General features: G+C 34.0%; 2 protein-coding genes across 3 annotated transcripts; both read right to left on the bottom strand.

The window, feature by feature from the left end:
• Window positions 1-145: 145 nt before the first annotated feature.
• Window positions 146-5,812, bottom strand: LOC130815386 (putative E3 ubiquitin-protein ligase ARI6). Of its 2 annotated transcripts, XR_009042565.1 has the most exons (3): window positions 4,448-5,808; window positions 3,366-3,500; window positions 146-396 (listed from the first exon to the last, which is right to left on the bottom strand). XR_009042565.1 is itself a non-coding variant. In XM_057681845.1 (2 exons), the coding sequence occupies exons 1-2, from the start codon at window positions 5,530-5,532 to the stop codon at window positions 3,419-3,421; spliced, it is 1,167 nt and encodes a 388-aa protein (XP_057537828.1). In that variant the 5' UTR covers window positions 5,533-5,812; the 3' UTR covers window positions 146-3,418. The 2 variants fall into 2 exon arrangements, 1 of the variants encoding a protein (XP_057537828.1); XM_057681845.1 differs by having other exon boundaries at window positions 146-3,500; window positions 4,448-5,812.
• A 3,820-nt stretch (window positions 5,813-9,632) lies between these two features.
• Window positions 9,633-14,867, bottom strand: LOC130815185 (CRS2-associated factor 1, chloroplastic). Its single transcript, XM_057681569.1, has 6 exons — window positions 13,775-14,867; window positions 12,665-12,792; window positions 11,525-11,750; window positions 11,315-11,442; window positions 10,099-11,223; window positions 9,633-9,942 (listed from the first exon to the last, which is right to left on the bottom strand). Exons 1-5 carry the CDS (start codon window positions 14,607-14,609, stop codon window positions 10,192-10,194), a joined length of 2,349 nt encoding a protein of 782 aa, XP_057537552.1. The 5' UTR covers window positions 14,610-14,867; the 3' UTR covers window positions 9,633-9,942; window positions 10,099-10,191.
• Between the last annotated feature and the right edge of the window lie 2,444 nt (window positions 14,868-17,311).

The following is a 17,311-nucleotide window of genomic DNA, read 5'->3' as shown; positions in this document are numbered from 1 at the left end:
TCGGTAGTTTTAGCTTAAAAATATATGATTGCATGGTCAAACTAGCAATTACTACTGACTAATGTTATGTATATTTCTGTTAAAGCAACTTGTTATGAATAAGCAATTTTGAACTAATTATTCGTAACAATGTGCTCAAAAGCAGTTGATCAAACTAATAGATAAAATTAGATGGAAAATTAGTGCCTCCAATTGGCTAAGACTCCAAAAGTTCTCATGATCGTATAAACATTCTAGAAAAATCACAGAATGAGACAATTACAGTTGTAATTTTGTGAATGAGCATTCAGCATAATTCTACTAGATCGATCCCCTACACTGAACATAGCTTACATATTTCTTTGAGTTCCTCCATAGTCCAGCAAAAAACCAGGCACCAACAAGAGCCATTGACATCTGTAATGTTCAATAGAATCAAGAAAAAAGGGAATTTAGTAGATGAAATTAATACATATTCAAAACATAAAACTAAACAAGAAGCTGCAAGCCTACGATTGAACTTGTTTTCTTTCTAGAACTTGGTCCAGTTGTATTCATGAATTGGCCCCGTGTACTACTTTTGACTTTTGGGCTTCCCTTTGAATTCGATAAATAAAGGAAAAGGAAGGGTAAGAATTTGGAGGGATAAAAGATCTCTCGTTTGGATAACAAAATAAGTGGGAAGGAATTTGAAGCGGAGAGATTTAGAAGAATTAGATGAATGATTTTTGTTAAGGTATGAATATTAAAGTTAGAAAGATTTGAAAAGAAGACTCTTATCCCTCTTTCTTTCTCTTCCCTTCCCTCCTAATCAAACAAAAATTATTTTTGTTCCATTTCTTCCCTTCCTTTCCATCCCTTCCCTTCCCCTTCCTTTTCTTTCCTTTCTCTCCAATGTTGATATTCAAACATAGTAATGGGAAAATTCCCAACAATAATTTTTCTATCTGTCAATTTCACCTCTCATTTGCTATGTCCAACTTTTACACTGTTTGGATACAAGTAAATGGAGATAAAGGAAGGAAAGGGATCTAAGAGGTTGAAGGATCTCTTGTTGAGATATCAAAAAAAAAAAGCTGCTGATTTTCAAAAGAAAACATTAAGTGTGTTAACGTTACAATCTCTCTAATGGTGGAAAGATTTGGAGGATCTTACCTTCCACCTAAACAAACAATGAATATTTATCTTTCATTTTTCTTTCCTTCCTTTCACTTCTCTCCCTTTTCCTCTCCTTCCTTTCTTTTCTTTTTAAAATTATTATCCAAACACAGTATTATTGCTTGAACTACTAAAAAAAAAAAAGCAATTTCTATCTTACGAGGAAAATAGTTATAGCCATTTGGTTTTTCGTATTAGATAGTGAGAATGATAATTGAAAGTTAATTTAATTTTGCAAAGAAAATTACTTGAAAAAGGTTATAATCATACTTCTCCTATTCTAATCATTTAGATTCTTTACAAATTTCATTCTTATCTACTCTATAACCAATTTGGAGGAGAGTGATATATGTTTGCGATTGGAAAGAAAACATGAGTTTAAGAATGTGAGTTTCATTATGGTGAAAATAACATAACACATTTCATGAAAATTAACACTAAAAATTCATTCTTAGTAGTAAGTACCATTTATATATAAGTACCAAGCGGAACCTCAGGGATAGAGAAGTAGATTAAGGCATACAAATTTTCCAAACCATATTGAACTCAGATTTATTGAGCTACTTAGGCATGGATAATAGACCTATATGAGCCATATCAAATATTTAGGAAAAAAGGAACATATTTCTCATTCAAATGCAGGAAAGAGGGTTTCTCATACAAGCCCTGCCTGAGATCAAGAATAATATAAGCAGATCCAACATCTTGGCAGTTTGGCACAGCTGCACAGCTACCCTAAAACCTCGAACCTTCTCTTCTAGATGCCAAGGTCACTCTCCTTGCTGTGTTATGAAACCCACCAACACAACAACATCACCAAACTTCTCTCCCACCTCCATCAAAACTACCAACACAACATCTTCTCTCCGATGTCTTCCCCCCCCCCCCCCCCCCTCTCATTCCCTTCCCGCTGCATCCCTTTGCATCTTCAATACCTAATAACTACGATCAAACTTTTGAAAATAGAAGAAAAAAAAAATGCTCCTTATGCTTTCCAAAATATTTCAAACATCATTAGTCATAACCCATATTTATAGGACATTGTACCATATTTACAAATACATGTAGTTTCAATAGTTTTCCTTCTTCAAACTATTGAAAATATGCATTGTATACCATAGTTGATTTTACGGGGGAAAGTGGAGTAGCAATTACAAGCACTTAAAGCCTCATACATAAATTGCAAAAATTTTGCAAGATAGTGTTGTACATGCATTTTTTGCAATTAACATTTTGGATTATATGAATAGATAAGACTAAGTCACAAATTGCAGAACTCAATAAATTCTTAAAAAGCATAAATTTCACAATTTATTGAACAAGAAAGTCTAATGTCATGCTTGTTTAAAATCTTCACCAAAGCATGGACTATTTTTATGCGCAAATGTTAACTAATGAAAAGTGAGCAAGAAAAAAGAAAGATGTGTACATTTATTTTTATTTTGACCGCAAATTAAAGATAAAAACAACAAAGAAAACAAGCGCAATATTTCATTACCCCATTACCATTAAGTGGCTCCCACCTAGGGTAGGGTTTACCTAATTATTATTGATCTTTCTAACAAAACTACTACCTCGTTTCTTTTTGCTTTTCAAGTTATTCTTGCAACAAATATTCAATGGAGTTTTTTACACTGTTGTAAATGAATAGAGTTTATAATGTTACACAGATGAATCATGAAATTATATTCTTAAAATAATGGAATTATAATGGTAAGATAAAAAAACAAATGGAGTTATACGGTAAAATGTCAACTTCACCTTTTTTTGTTTTCTTGTTGTCTATATCCCTTATAACTTAATTCGAAGGGCCAAATATTTATAGTTATTGGTTTTGATTCATAATGGACTATTAAAATGACTCATTAAATCATGTGCACTGCGCACTTTTTATATATGTAAAGTTGGCAGATGATGTTTTGTTACCAAGGGTTAATCGAAAACAACTTCTTTATTATCACTAACAAGGATAAGGTTCCATACATAATACATCAGATGATCCGACCTAAAAACCTCCTGGTGGGAGCTACTTAAGGGCATTGGGGTAATAGAATGTTGTTGAAGATGTTTGTACACTTTAGAGTACCTTTCTTAGTATTGTCTTTTAAATTAAGAGGCACAAAAGAAAATAAGTTGGTGCATGGGGATAAACAAAATGTAAGCAAAGAAGATTCAATGAATGGCAATGGGTAAAACCAGATATCATTGAAGAAAGGATCAGAATATACCTGCTTTTCTAGATCTAACTATTTCACTATCCAATATAATCAAAGATTATTGTCTATCGCCCACATTTTTTACAGTAATGGTAAGCATGATCTGTATTGATGTCTCCACAGCTGTAACAGAAAGCAATTCCACACCTGTGATCACAAAAAGGGGAAAAGATAGGTTAAGATTCATGCGCCTTTATATTCCATGCCATCTGAGTAATACAGAAGTTCAATGTGAATAGCACAAACAAAAACAAAGGAAAAAGAAAACAGTTCAAAGAAAGGTTATTTCCAATATTTGTAAAAAACTAACTTGTGCATAGCCGGAACCAGAAGCCAAATCACACCATATTCAAGATTGATTATGGTGTAACTGCTCCTTGGTCAAGTGTAAATCTACAATCATCACATTAAAATTTTCGCGACCCATATGGGTCGTCCAATGTCAATGACTCAATGTAACATCTAAAGTTCTCACTCTCATGACTATAAAGTATACTAATACATCTGAGGAGGGAAGATATATGACTAATTGACAGACATACATGAATTCATCTTTTTTATGCTGTTAATAAACAACCCACCGCCCACCATGTAGGATTGAAAATATAGCCACTAGTTGCTAAGGTAGTATACGTTTTCCTCCATAAAAGCCAATATCTAGCGATTATTGACAAATAAATTAAGTTTCCACAAAAAAATATGAATCGAGCTTTGGTTCGAAAGAAAGATTTTAGTCGTTGATAGAGTCAACCAGTGTCTTTGGCCAGTCCACACTCTACAGTAAGTGAAAAAGGAGCTTATATATGGAGATCCAAGATACACAAAGAATAAGAAAGGAACATTAGGGCTTACATCGCGGTGAAAGCACATTGATACACATGTATAGCCACACAACATATATACCAAGCAGATGTTTATATACCATTTCAACAAAAGCATTTGATACAGGCATAAAGATTGGATTTGTTAATAGATAAGTTCCAAACAACAAACATTCTCGTTGATTATATAGTGCTCCAGATTCAGATCAACATACCAACCGTCTTATAAATAGAAACACTAGGAAAGTTTTAGGAGATAGAAGGGCAAGTTACCTGCATTTCATGTAAAGGCAACCTTCTGACTTCTCCACATAGAACTTGCACTCGGGACATCTTTGCCATTTATTGCTTTTTGCAAGTTTCCTCAACATGATATCATCCTTTTCTCTTTCATCTTTACTCAGAGACTGATACTCAGCACACTCAACACCCTCATGCCACCCAACCTTACACTGTGCACAAAACAATCTATGGCAATTCGGACACTCTGACATTGTGATCTTCTCACTTCCATCATCAACTAACAGTGCCGAACAATCCTTAAAAGGACAATAAAACTTTTGTGAAGAAAGTATAACCGATTCACACAAAAGATTGCCCCATCTAACAAAAACATCAAATGGGATAATCCCCCTACAATACTCAGGCTCTAATACTCCACAGCAACTAGGAACCGGACAATCAATTCGAGAAACACCGTCTAAAAGCTTAGAAGCAACATAACTTTCTATACAACTAGAGCAGTACGAGTGCAAGCATCCCTTAATCCTAAAGGACTCCTTTTGAAGTTTAGAATCAGCGCATATTTCACAAAGAAACAACTCTTCACTTCCAATATTTTCAATTTCATCCACAATTTCAACATATGAGTTGAATGTCGACCCCGATGATTCACCAACTTCAGTAATACTCACACCACTAAAAGGTTTCATTTTCTTCTTAGACGACAAGAACGACGATGAAGGTCTAACAGAAATAATACAAATTTCATCATCAGAATCATAATAATCGTCAACACATTGTATTTGTGTAGAATCATCAATGACGATCGGATTAATTTTACTCAATGGAAAAGAAATTCCTTTAAGTTTCGTATCTCGAATAGAATGATCGTCAATCAAAATAGGGTCTTTCTTATTACTTCCTTTAAGAGTCAAATTCTTTTCCTTCTTAACAAAAATACAATCATAATCATCATCATCATCACCAAGATTGGTATCAAAATCGTCGTCTAAAAGTTCGATAACATGATTACCAGTAGTACTACTACGACTTTTGGGATAGTTTAAATCAAAAACTGGAACATCACTTACTTGATTATGATGATGATGATGAGTAGTAGTCATACTCATCTCCATGTCGAGTAAAGGAGACTGTTGAATTGATGGATTTGGTAGATTAGTTGATTCGAAATTAGTCGAGAATGAGGTTGATTCGGGTATAAGGGTTTCGCAAACTGGGGGAATTCAGGGGAATTGGTTGCCGAAAGAATAGGACGTTTGAGCTTTCCATCTCGCCCCCTTCATTTTGAAATTTTCATTTAAAACTTTCAATTTTCCATTTAAAAATTAGAAATCAAACGGGTGATAATTTAATACTCCGTAGGAAATAGCAACACCAAGTCTTAATAGAATATATGAAAATGTCTAACTATGATACAGATCTTTATATGCAGGTTAAATTATTTATATAATAAAATTAAGTGTAATGATATTTACAGCCCTTGAGGCTCTACATAAAAATTAACAAATTCTATTTATCATTAATAATTTTAAATTAACAATTAATATTATATAGCCCTATGGCCTGTATATATCATTTCCTTCAAATTAATTGAGTTAAACTAGATAACAAAATAAAAAATTGTTTTTTTTCATTAATTTTTATGAAAATAAAAATTGAATCAACTCATATTAAGTCGTATCACACTAAAAAGGTCTTAATAAAGAATTTGTAAATAAAATAAGTATTATAATTAATTTATAATATTATAGGCTAGGTTTGGAGAATAAGTCGTGTATAATCCACATTGAAGAATTAGAAAGATATTAATTAACATAAGGTAATCAATCAATCAATCAATACAATATACTAATAAAGAAACGACTTAAAACACGTGTCACACTGTCATTAAAATTTTCCTGCCTTTTTTCTATTATTGATTGGGAAACTTTTGATATTTGAATTGATATTTAAAGAAACAATTAACTCATTATAACATGTAATATTTGTTGATTGACTATAACTATATGTGATAATCTATTGAAATACTATATTTCCTTATACAAAACCAAAAAAAGAAGATACATATAAATCTTTATTTTAACTTAGATAATAAATCATTATCATATGATGAATAATCGAACTAATTTGGCTATTTTTTTCAACTTAATCTTCTCTCCTATCTATCATGGTTGAAGACTTTTAAAGTTTATTTGTCATAATGTCAAATGTTCAGTTATAATACCAATTATCTTTGGTTATATTCCCATATATATGAATTTATAACCACAATTATTTTTATTACCTTTCTCCAAATGTTAGACATTATTGTCTTCTTCAACATCACTGTTTTCCACAATTGATGAAGCTTAATACTGTATTCGCATAATTACTATCAAATTCAAGCATTAAATCTTACATTATTAGATGAGTTGAGGAACAAACAATGATAGTACAGTTGAAGCTTGTATACGAGAGATGAAAAAAAAAACTGATTTCTTCATTTCGAGGAAGTAATAAACATGGGAAAAAGGAAGATGGACAGTCACCTTTCACATTCCTTTTCACACGCGTGATTTTTTTAACCTGACAACAGTTTTTTTTAAATGAAATTAACCTGATACCAGTTTTTTTTAAATGAAATTTAATGGGCTGGGCTCTTGAGAGTCGTCTCTAGAAAAGGCGGTCTCTTAAGAGACTGGCTGTTAAAATTTTAGTATAGATATCTAATTTATTTCACTATGCTGTCCAAGTAGACGTAGAGATTTTTTGGACAAAAGTTACGATTTTGTATTAACAGTTTTCCATGCTAAATCTCAGAGCACTCGTGAGAGTATCGATTCTAGCTAGTTGTTTTGAGTGCAATCATTCACCATGATAAAGGAAAAAATATTATTGTGAATAATATTGTTAATATTTTTATAATAATATTAATTTTTGATTAATCATAAATAAATATTGTCGATTTGAAATGATATTTTAATTTGACCAAATATCAAAAATAAAATAAAAATATAATAAGGAAATAAAAGTAATTTAAATAAAACCCCTCCACCCACTAGTGCACATCCCTTCACCTCCCCCACCTTCAACACCCCTTCCCTCTCCCCAGCGCCCTGACAATCACCCCTTACCCTTTCCCCAGGCGGCCTGACTACCCCCACCCTTCACTAACCCATCTCAATCCTTATTTGAATCAACCACCTCGTCCAATCGACAGTTATGAAGAAAGGGGTTTCACAATTCGTAACCATAGGGGAGGGAGGGTTTCACGATTTATAGGGGGTTTCACAAACCCACTCCTTGCACCCGACCCCTAGCACCATTACACCAGCACCATCCACCCTAACCCCCCGGAACCATTGTCAGAAATCAAGCACCATCAGATTAGAATCGAGAACCACTGCCTAGAATTCAGCACCACCACCTGAGAACCACCACACCAGAAATGAGCACCATTGCCTATAATCAAGCACCATTGGAACCCTAATAAACCCCACCCTAAAACAACCATATTTTCCCAGATATATTAATGCTAGAGGAAGGAGAGGGAAGAGGGGATTGCACGGGGGTGGGGGAGAGAGGGAGTTGCAAGAGGTGGAGGCTGCGATTGGGTAGGGGTGCGGTAACACAAATGCACATGGGTTGGGGGAAGGGGGTGGGAGACGTGTTGGGTGGGGGGGGGGGGGGGAGAGGAATGCGGACGCTTGAATTTGGTGGGGCGAGACAATGAAATTAAGATGAAATTAAGATAGATGTGTTTATATAATTACCTATTTACCTTCAAGAGCTTCAACTTCGACTACTGAAGTTCAATATAATATGTTAATGTGAGACAATGTCCAAAGACGCCAGACTACCACTGGAAATTTAAAGTTAGGTGGGTGAATGAGTAGCGACACGACGACTGGTGACAGCTGCGCCTATGAAGGGCAGGATGGGGCGAGCAGCTGAAGTAAATGAAGTTGTGAAGGGAGTTAAAAAAAGAAAGTCGATGTGTGTTCTGAATGTTGAATTTTCAGGGATTTGGTAATTGTCTAATAATATTGCCTTACCCTAAATCATTCGGAGTTGTGGACTTGTCGGGGTTTGAACTGCAGACCAACAGTTTATAATATACTATATTCTACTAATTAGTCAACTTACTCATTAGTAATATTTTTTATCAAAATTTAAGTAATGTCAATTAATATTACTAATAATCCTGTTTAAATCGCCCATAGTAGAAGAAGAGCTCATGTAAGCAATCGAGATTCATACAATATTGCATAAAATGAAGACAAAGGATCCAGAAGGCCATATGCTAATCCAAGCAACTAAGTCATTCGAGTGCCCTTGAATTATTTTGCTAAGTAGCAAAAAACAAATTTGAGGTACGTTGTTCAAAACTCATACAAGCAACAAACTTAACTAACAAATTTAACTTGCTTTTACATAATTATTTTGTTATTATATTGATCACTCGACAACAATTATTTTGCTATTGTATCAAGTATTGCTCCCCTATTTGAAATTCATAAGTTAACTTAGTTGTTGCGAGTTTTTCCATTCACCACCAACAAGAATTAATTTTTCTCTCCCCTTGCCTGTAATTATTCCATAGCCTATACCAATCAAAAAATGTATTGGTCCCCTACTTCGGATTTCTGGCTTCACTCCATGTATGATCTGTATGTAGATGACAGGCACAACCGTTGTCTAGCATTGCAAATGACAAAAGTTTAAGGCTAGGATAACACCCATATCATACAACTCTTATCGGTCAAAGATCCCACCAGAAAACCAACTCAATGTACGTATCGTCAATAGTCTGTCATCTGAAGTTTGCAACCTTCAGATCACGGATGTTGATTAGGACGCAATCTTTCTATTCATCTTCCTTCAGAGACAGAACAGGTAATAGCACATTCCCGAATTTAGATACCTTGCGTAAAATCCTTAAGATAATAGAAACTATTTTTATGTAACATGTACCTACGAGCCCACAAGAAGCTACATATCCTTGCACATTGTTCTTTGTAATAGCACAGTGTCATCCAAGTACTCCCTCCATCTCACCTATCTTGCTAAATTCTCGTCTAAAAGTTTTCATATTAAATGCAAATATGTAGCAAAATGAGTGGGACAAATTACTATATGTTAAAGATGACATGAGCCTACCTCCAGAAAGTAAACTTAGGAACAAGGAGTGAATGAGATGCATTAGTTTTTTTATCATTTGGTTTAATACCAAATGTGAATTCAAATTTCAACCAGATATGTACTACTGAATACCGAGTATGTACAAGCAAATGAGTATAAAAAAAGACAATGGGAATTTCTCCCTCAATTTAGCTAAATCAATTCACTCTTAAAATTTACAGGGATGACAAAAATTAATACACATAGACCTAATAATTTGTGGAGGAAAAGAACATGTGACAGTGACAGGGAAATCAGAAGTATAGTACCTAGTATTTGGTAGAATCATACCACTCCAATAAGGTAACCTTAAGTTCCAACGACTTTAATCTGATTCCGTATGCTGTGATTTTGTAAATTCATAACTGCCAAAGAAAAGCAGATCAAAGATGCATTCGAAATCAAACTCAAAACATAAAGAAGAAAAATTCAGAATTCAAACGAAGCTACTAAGACGAAAGTAGACAATGAGAGAACCGAGTATATTAATTCGAAATAACCTATAAGATGCACATTAATACCTTGATTAGTGATTTTCATTCCATCAAGTAAATGCAGCCGAAATTCATCATGTTTTCCTATGATGGGCATACATGAACAATAAATCACATAAGTTAGGCAAGCAACTTGGCCAACTCATCTATTTTAAGGCTTCCCTGGGGAATTACATCTAGGGTCTCCGCTTCGATTTCTTTTCCTTTATGAGTTTTGAAGCTCTTCCTTTCCTTTGATATCTTTTCATTTGATTTCTTTTCGTTAAATTTATTTACAGTTGCAGCTACTGGTACTGCCTCATCTGCTTCTAAATCCCCAGATTTTTGGCTTTCAACTTCTTTAATGGCAGCCTTCACCTTCTGAGGACGGTGTCTAAAAATAGGTTCAGATGGGGCTTTTCGGGCAAAGGCAACTGATCTTTCATAAACCACATCAGCATCTAAGGCACTGCCATCAAGTATCATAGCTCTTCCAGTTTCTACAGCTTGTCTTAAAAGGTCTAGCACAGCTTCCGTGCATGAAGGTGATGCAGGACGGCAGCAAGTCATTGAGGTCTCTGATAAATCTTGCAATTCCTTGTCAGCTACCAACTCATCAGAAGAGTTCCCCAGTGAATGTATCAAGTAGTCAGTACCATCTGTATCAAATCCAGTACCAGAACATGTTGACATGGAAGTTGGCTCTTCATGAGAAATATCAACTGTCCTACTTGGTTTTTCCGATGAACCAATAACAGAATTAATCTCGCCACGAGAAGGATCATTCAAAGTTGACTTGGTTCCATTGTGAAAACTTGTCTGAGATGGAACCACTACATTAACCTCCAACAATGAATCATCCTTCAAAAAGCATTTATCCTCCTCTTTTGTATCAACCGCCTCTTGACCATCAGCCAAACTTTTGCTTAGATCAAGCACTTCAACACTTGCTCCTTGACTGGAGATATTTGACAAACATGAAAACTCTTCTTCATCCTCAGATTCTAATGGAAGGACAGTACACGAGTCATGAGATGCAGTACTGTCAAATCCAGAAATTTTGTCACCCTTTGCACCACCTTCTGGCAGTAGGAGAGATGACGTCCAGTCTCTTCCTCTCCAGATTAGTATGTGTTCATTTTCAAATGAGATAAGCACACATGGGACAAGATCCTACAGGTACAAAAGAGAGAAAGGGCTAAATAAACATAAACAAGAAAGGCACAAAAATATTATTCAGAGTGAACAAAACTTATAAGTGAACCTTGAGTTTTGCGCCAATTTTACGATAATCACTAGGGTTCAATCCTTGACAGTTGATTTTCACCAACTCGCATGCTTCAAATGCCTCCCTGACATTTTTTACTAAACTAACATATACACCATTTTTCCCTGTAGATGAAGAAAGATAAGATCAATTCCAATTTCCAGCATTCGTGAATAATGAAATTCTCCTGCAGAAGTAGAAACATACCAAGCTTGCATATTGGCATTAACTCACGTCCCTTTTTCCGCAGTTCAGTTGCCTGTTCTAATGTCAGACCGTCTGGCACTCGTTTGACTAATCTGGGGTATACAGGTGTAACAGGTTTCCACAGCATAAGAGGAAAGCGAGGTCTAGTTTTATAGTTGTAGTTTCTACCACGGAAAAGGTATACACTGCCTCCTCGGCGGTATATAATTTTCCCTCCAGTTCTTTCCTGCAACATACAGAACTTTAATTAAACAAAGTTCCTGTGCAAAATATCATACTGGATAGTTTTCATACTTATAATAAAATAATCCATGAATGACAATTGCTAACAACTTAAGCAAAGGATAGGATTGTATTTCCAGAAACCCAAACATGAATCAAATTTTAGGATAAAGCCATAAACAGAAAGTTTCTAGAAACTCAACAAAGAAGACTAACAAGTGTCAATTTTCTCTTTCTTGGGAGATAAGAAACTGCTATTTAAATAAGAGCACGAAGAAAGATCATCATCTTCTTCTAAAGTGATACAAAGAATTTGTGATGCACCGTTGTTTTGCAGCCACATTAAAATAAACTTACAAAAAATCTAATTAAGTCTTCTCCACAGGATATTCAAAACTTTTAAGTTTGTAGTTAAAAGTGACCCAACCGTAAAGATACTTGATTTTCTTTTAGCATTTAACAACTACACCAAAAAAGTACTAAGTCTTATTTCTACTAAACAGACACAAAAAGAAAGTATAAGAGCATTCTTATATTGGGGTAAATATTTAAGGGGAAATAAAAGTCAAATTATGAAATGAAGGTAAATTAGAGGTAGATTTGAAAGGGAAATGAAGGAAAATAATAAATGGTGTGAGGAGGATAGAGAAAAGATGAGATAATCATCTTATTTTAGGGTAAAGGGGTTCCCCTCTATCACACTATGCGCAAATATTTACCCAAAATAAGGGGATTAATTCTTCCATTCATCCTTCTCTACCATTTTACAACCATATTTTACCATTGAAAACAATTATATTCTCTTAATTTTATCCTCTAATAGCCTTGTTTTCGACTTTTATTTTCCGCATAAATATTTATGCCCAATACAAGCAAAACATTTCAGATTGGTAAATCCTTATCATGAAAAAAACAAACCTCTAATTGTTGGCACACATTATCCATATCTACTGTACAAACCCCTTTGCACTTTATCTTACAAACCCTTCGTCGCTTCCAATGAGCATGGATATTATCCAGCATATTGTGTGTCAAACCATCTCTACCTATAAAAAGCAAGCTAAACTCAGTTCACAATGTAAGAGCAGAAGTTTCCAAGAGCTTCTCAGTCAATCTCACATATTATTAAGTATCCACTCACATAGACAATAAATCACTAAAACAAACCTCTAGTTTCCTTTCAGAGATTTACTACTCAGGTAAGAGGAGATTAATAATCTCATAAACTAACAAGTAATTTCTCAAAGTTCCACAATTTAAATCCAAACAATACTTTTGAACAAGATAAATGAATACTAAACTATTCAAAACAGATTTCAAAAAAAAAATAAATAAATAAAATATATATATATATATATATATATATATATATATATATATATATATATATATATATATATATATATTCAAACCAAATGGCTAAACATTGGAGCCTTGGGGTGTATGAAAAAATAAATTGTTAAACAATTTCAGCTATATGCCTATATTTAGGTACAAATAGATGATTGTGATGATAGTGTTTGGTAAGTTAACAACTTGTTATGACTCTAACTAATTAACCACAAGCTAGTAGAAATCAGCTCGTCAAATCAGTTGATCAAATCAGTTGATCAAATCAAACATTCCGATCAAGTATCAAATATCATTTGTTTACCAAACACCCCACCAGCTTTTCATTATTCATTATTCAGTCTTGTTATTGAATAGCGCCCTTTTCCATTATGGTTTGTCTCTTTTTACAATGATCACACTCCCCCTATAATCTCAAGCATTAATGTATTATTTCTTTTCATTTTAACCGCTCATTTCTACCATCCACTAATTATTCTTCAACCAAATCCCATTTCCCTTAAAAATACAACAATTTTATTCGAGTACTTTATTCCATGGCATAGGGACTAGGGAGTATATGCTAGGCTATTCTTAATCAACTCAATTTTTCATATAGATATATTGCACAAATATATAGTCTATTAAACATAACACATACGCAGAATCAAACTCCAAACATAAGAATTCAACTCTTACCCATATTAAGCTGCCTTTTGGTTTTCCTACACCCTTCCACCAATTCCTTAATCTCCTCATTTGTCAAAGGTTCTCCCAATATCTCCTCCCTGGACATCACATACTTTGGCCCCGAACCCGGCAAAAATGGGCCAGGCTTCTGAACAGGTTTCACACCTTTCTTCCCAGGTTCCGGCACTTTAAAAGAATCAAACTGCGGCAACTCCTTCTTACTCCCCGGCAACGGCTTCCGCCCTGTCCATGGACGGGGCATCGTGCCAGGCCCAAACGGAGTAACAGCAGGCTCCCTAAGCCCAATGGGCTTCACATTCTTAGGCGTCTCGGTATAGCTATACATAAACTCAAATGGAGCCCCAGGCACCACATATGTCAACCCATTTTCCCCAACTCTAATATCCGTTTCTACACCTAATCCAGGAGCCCAATCCGTTTCCTCTTTTATCGGGAACTTCGGCCGTTTCGACACCCTGCGAAATGCGGGGTGAGATGAATTCCTCGAATTAGGGTTAGGGTTCCTGTAGGGTTTTGAGTATTTGGATTTTTTGCCCGGAATCGAGGATAGAGAAGGAACTGAAGGTGTACCAATAGACTTAAAAGACGGGTTTGTAGTGGATGAATTAGAATCGTGCATAGTAGAAATGTTGACAGCAGATTCAAATCGACGAAATCGGCGAATTTCATCTTCAATTTGCTGTTGAGTTCGGCGATTTCGCTCAAATTTATCGGCGTTCGCATTATTCCACCGTGAGAATCGAATTTCAGTTGATGGGGTGGCGGTTGTGGTTGTTGGAATTGGTGCGAAAATCGGAAATGGGATAATTGATTTTAGCGCCATTCTAGGTTTTGAAGCTTTCTGGTGTTGGAAGTGGTATGAGGTATGAGGTATGAGGACGGAGATGACGTTGGATATTGCTTCTCAAAACTTGCCCATCTATTTTCTCTTTGGGAGACAATTAGGTTAGCACAATTTTGTCTTGTACTAAGGATTAAGTAAATGATATGGAGTTTGTTGTTGTTATGTAGCTTTCTTCAACATAAATGCAAAGGTGAATAAAATTTAGCTCTTTAGGAATTACTTTTTTATTAGAAATATGTGACAAAAGTAATTATATTGCTCACCTTCAAGTGTACAATATCCCTTAGTTTGGGTGAACAATTGAGTTTGCAATCGTTTATGACATGAGGCTTATGTGAGTAATTGCTTCAATATATGTAAACAAGAGCTAATGTTAGTTTTCAAATGATGACAAATATTTCTCGTTGTTAATGTAAGATAAAGGTAAAAAACTAAAACGTAAAATACTTCTTAACTGAAGAGTATTAGTGTATTTATAGCAAAATAATATTGGAAAGATGGATACCTTAATTGGTTGAATTGCCTTTATTGAGCTTCGCTATAGCTGGGGACAATTATTCTCCACCTTTTCCCTTGGTTCATATGTTTAAGTCAACTTGATGTCAATCCTTTTTCTGACCTGTTATAGGAAATAATTATTCTCTACATTTTTATCTTACTCACATGTCTAAGTCAACTTGGTGTCAACCCTTTTTCTAGCGTATTTTTTTCCATTGGAGAAATTAAAACATTAAATTCAAAGGTTGTCTTTTGTCAATATATGGACGCAAGATCTTTTGGTTGATAAAGTAAAATTACGCGTCTTTTCACCATAGTGTGCATGATATAGTATCTCTAATAATGTCACTCGTGTAGGCACATTTAATGCTACTAGCTTTATGAGATTTAATAAATATTCTTCCTATAATGGACTATGAGTTATAAATCCAGCTTAGGATATCTTAGTTGAAATTTATACCATTTTTCTTACAGACATTTGAAGCATGGTGGAAGGTTCATGGGCAAATTATGGATGTATCGTTCTTGTCAGGTTGGGAGCTTTACACTTCTGAATGGATGATAGTAGACTGATATGGAAAACTACTATTTTTAGAAGACACCGGCCTAGTGATTACTTTCAATAACTAGTTGGATGGTCCATTTTGGGAGGTTTGTTCCCTTTTTTATGGAGTTATCATGTAGGGAACCACTCAATTTAAACAAACCTATTAAAAGAACCATTCAAACGAGACCAATCTCTTCTGAGTAATGCCCTATATGGATCTTTTTGAGTTCAATGTCCAATATAATGGTCAGTTAACACTGAGTCTTATGATTCAATGAGGTTATATTCCTTGTTTGATGTTACTAAGTAACTCAAGTATAAGACCCAAAGGAGTTACTTAGGATCTTGTGATGTTGTAAGATAGCGTCAATAAAAAGTTCTCCAGTTCTAGAGTTGAAAAGCTTTAGTTGGATGTGTCGGATCACAAAGCCATGAAAGTTACGTATGTGAGAATCTATGTAAATTGAAGTTAGCCATTTCAAGAATTCAAGATGGACATATAGACTTCTATGAACTTTTGAAAATATAAGGACATATAGACTTCACGATTTAAATTGTTTTTCACGTGATCCAAATCATATACACACACACACATATATATATTTCACTGTTGGATCTCCTAAGTTATATCAAATTCTTAAGTCTAAGTATCAAGTAGGCAGAATAACACTTTTAGAAAAACTAGATTGTGTCTCAGTTTGGTATCAAGTTTCCGAAAAGAGTATTGTCTAAAAGATTTTCAAGTTACTATTATTTTATTTCAAGTTATTTATTTTATTGTAAGTTTCAATTTCTAGTATTTTGTAATCTCGTTTACGATGGTTGTAATCTCTGCGAGTTTTCCTATCAGTACAAACATATAACGATCTAAAAGCATTACTTTACGTTTAACATATGATGCATTGATTAAGCAATTCATGAATAGTATTTTCTTCATTAATCTCGTCTTCTAAAATTTTGTTTAAATTTTGCCACTGATTTTAATGATCTTTATAATTGTTTAATCTAATCCAAATTTTGAATCAAATTCTACTTAATTGAAAAAAACTACATCATTTTTTAAAGTTAATATCCTCTTAGTCATTTTAAATTTAATAGTTCTTTTTTCATATAAGATTTAAAGTTCAATTATCTCCTTAGTTTTTATTTCTCTCTCCTTACCTCATTATTAAAAAAAAAAAAAAAAAAAAACACTTCACGTAACAATTTTGAATTTTTTACTTTTACATGTGGTAGACAAACTTTTTTTAATCCACATGGTAACCTTAACCTTCCAACTTTTTCATGTGATGGACAAAAAAAGTGAATAATTGACCGCATTTTTTTAATAGTGACCCAACGCAATGACACTTTTTTTAAAAAACAGATGTTGTGATCGCCCCTAATTGGCTACATATTTTTAACTTCAGACAAAATAAATATTTAATTTAACAAAAAATATTTGTGCAAAAACTAAAAACATAAAGTATCTAAAAAAATAATTATTAAATAAAAAAAGGATGGTTAGTTGGTTACAAGTGAATAATGTGAATTGTGATGCTTTTTACACGTGGTAAAATAAATGCAACATAATTAGAAAGCAAAATCTCAGTTATGTCAGCACATTTAAAATTAAAATTAAAACAAAACCCACTAA

This window comes from Amaranthus tricolor, chromosome 6, assembly GCF_026212465.1.
Source record: "Amaranthus tricolor cultivar Red isolate AtriRed21 chromosome 6, ASM2621246v1, whole genome shotgun sequence".
NCBI classification, from domain to species: Eukaryota; Viridiplantae; Streptophyta; class Magnoliopsida; order Caryophyllales; family Amaranthaceae; genus Amaranthus; species Amaranthus tricolor.
This window is presented reverse-complemented; position numbering and strand designations above follow the sequence as displayed.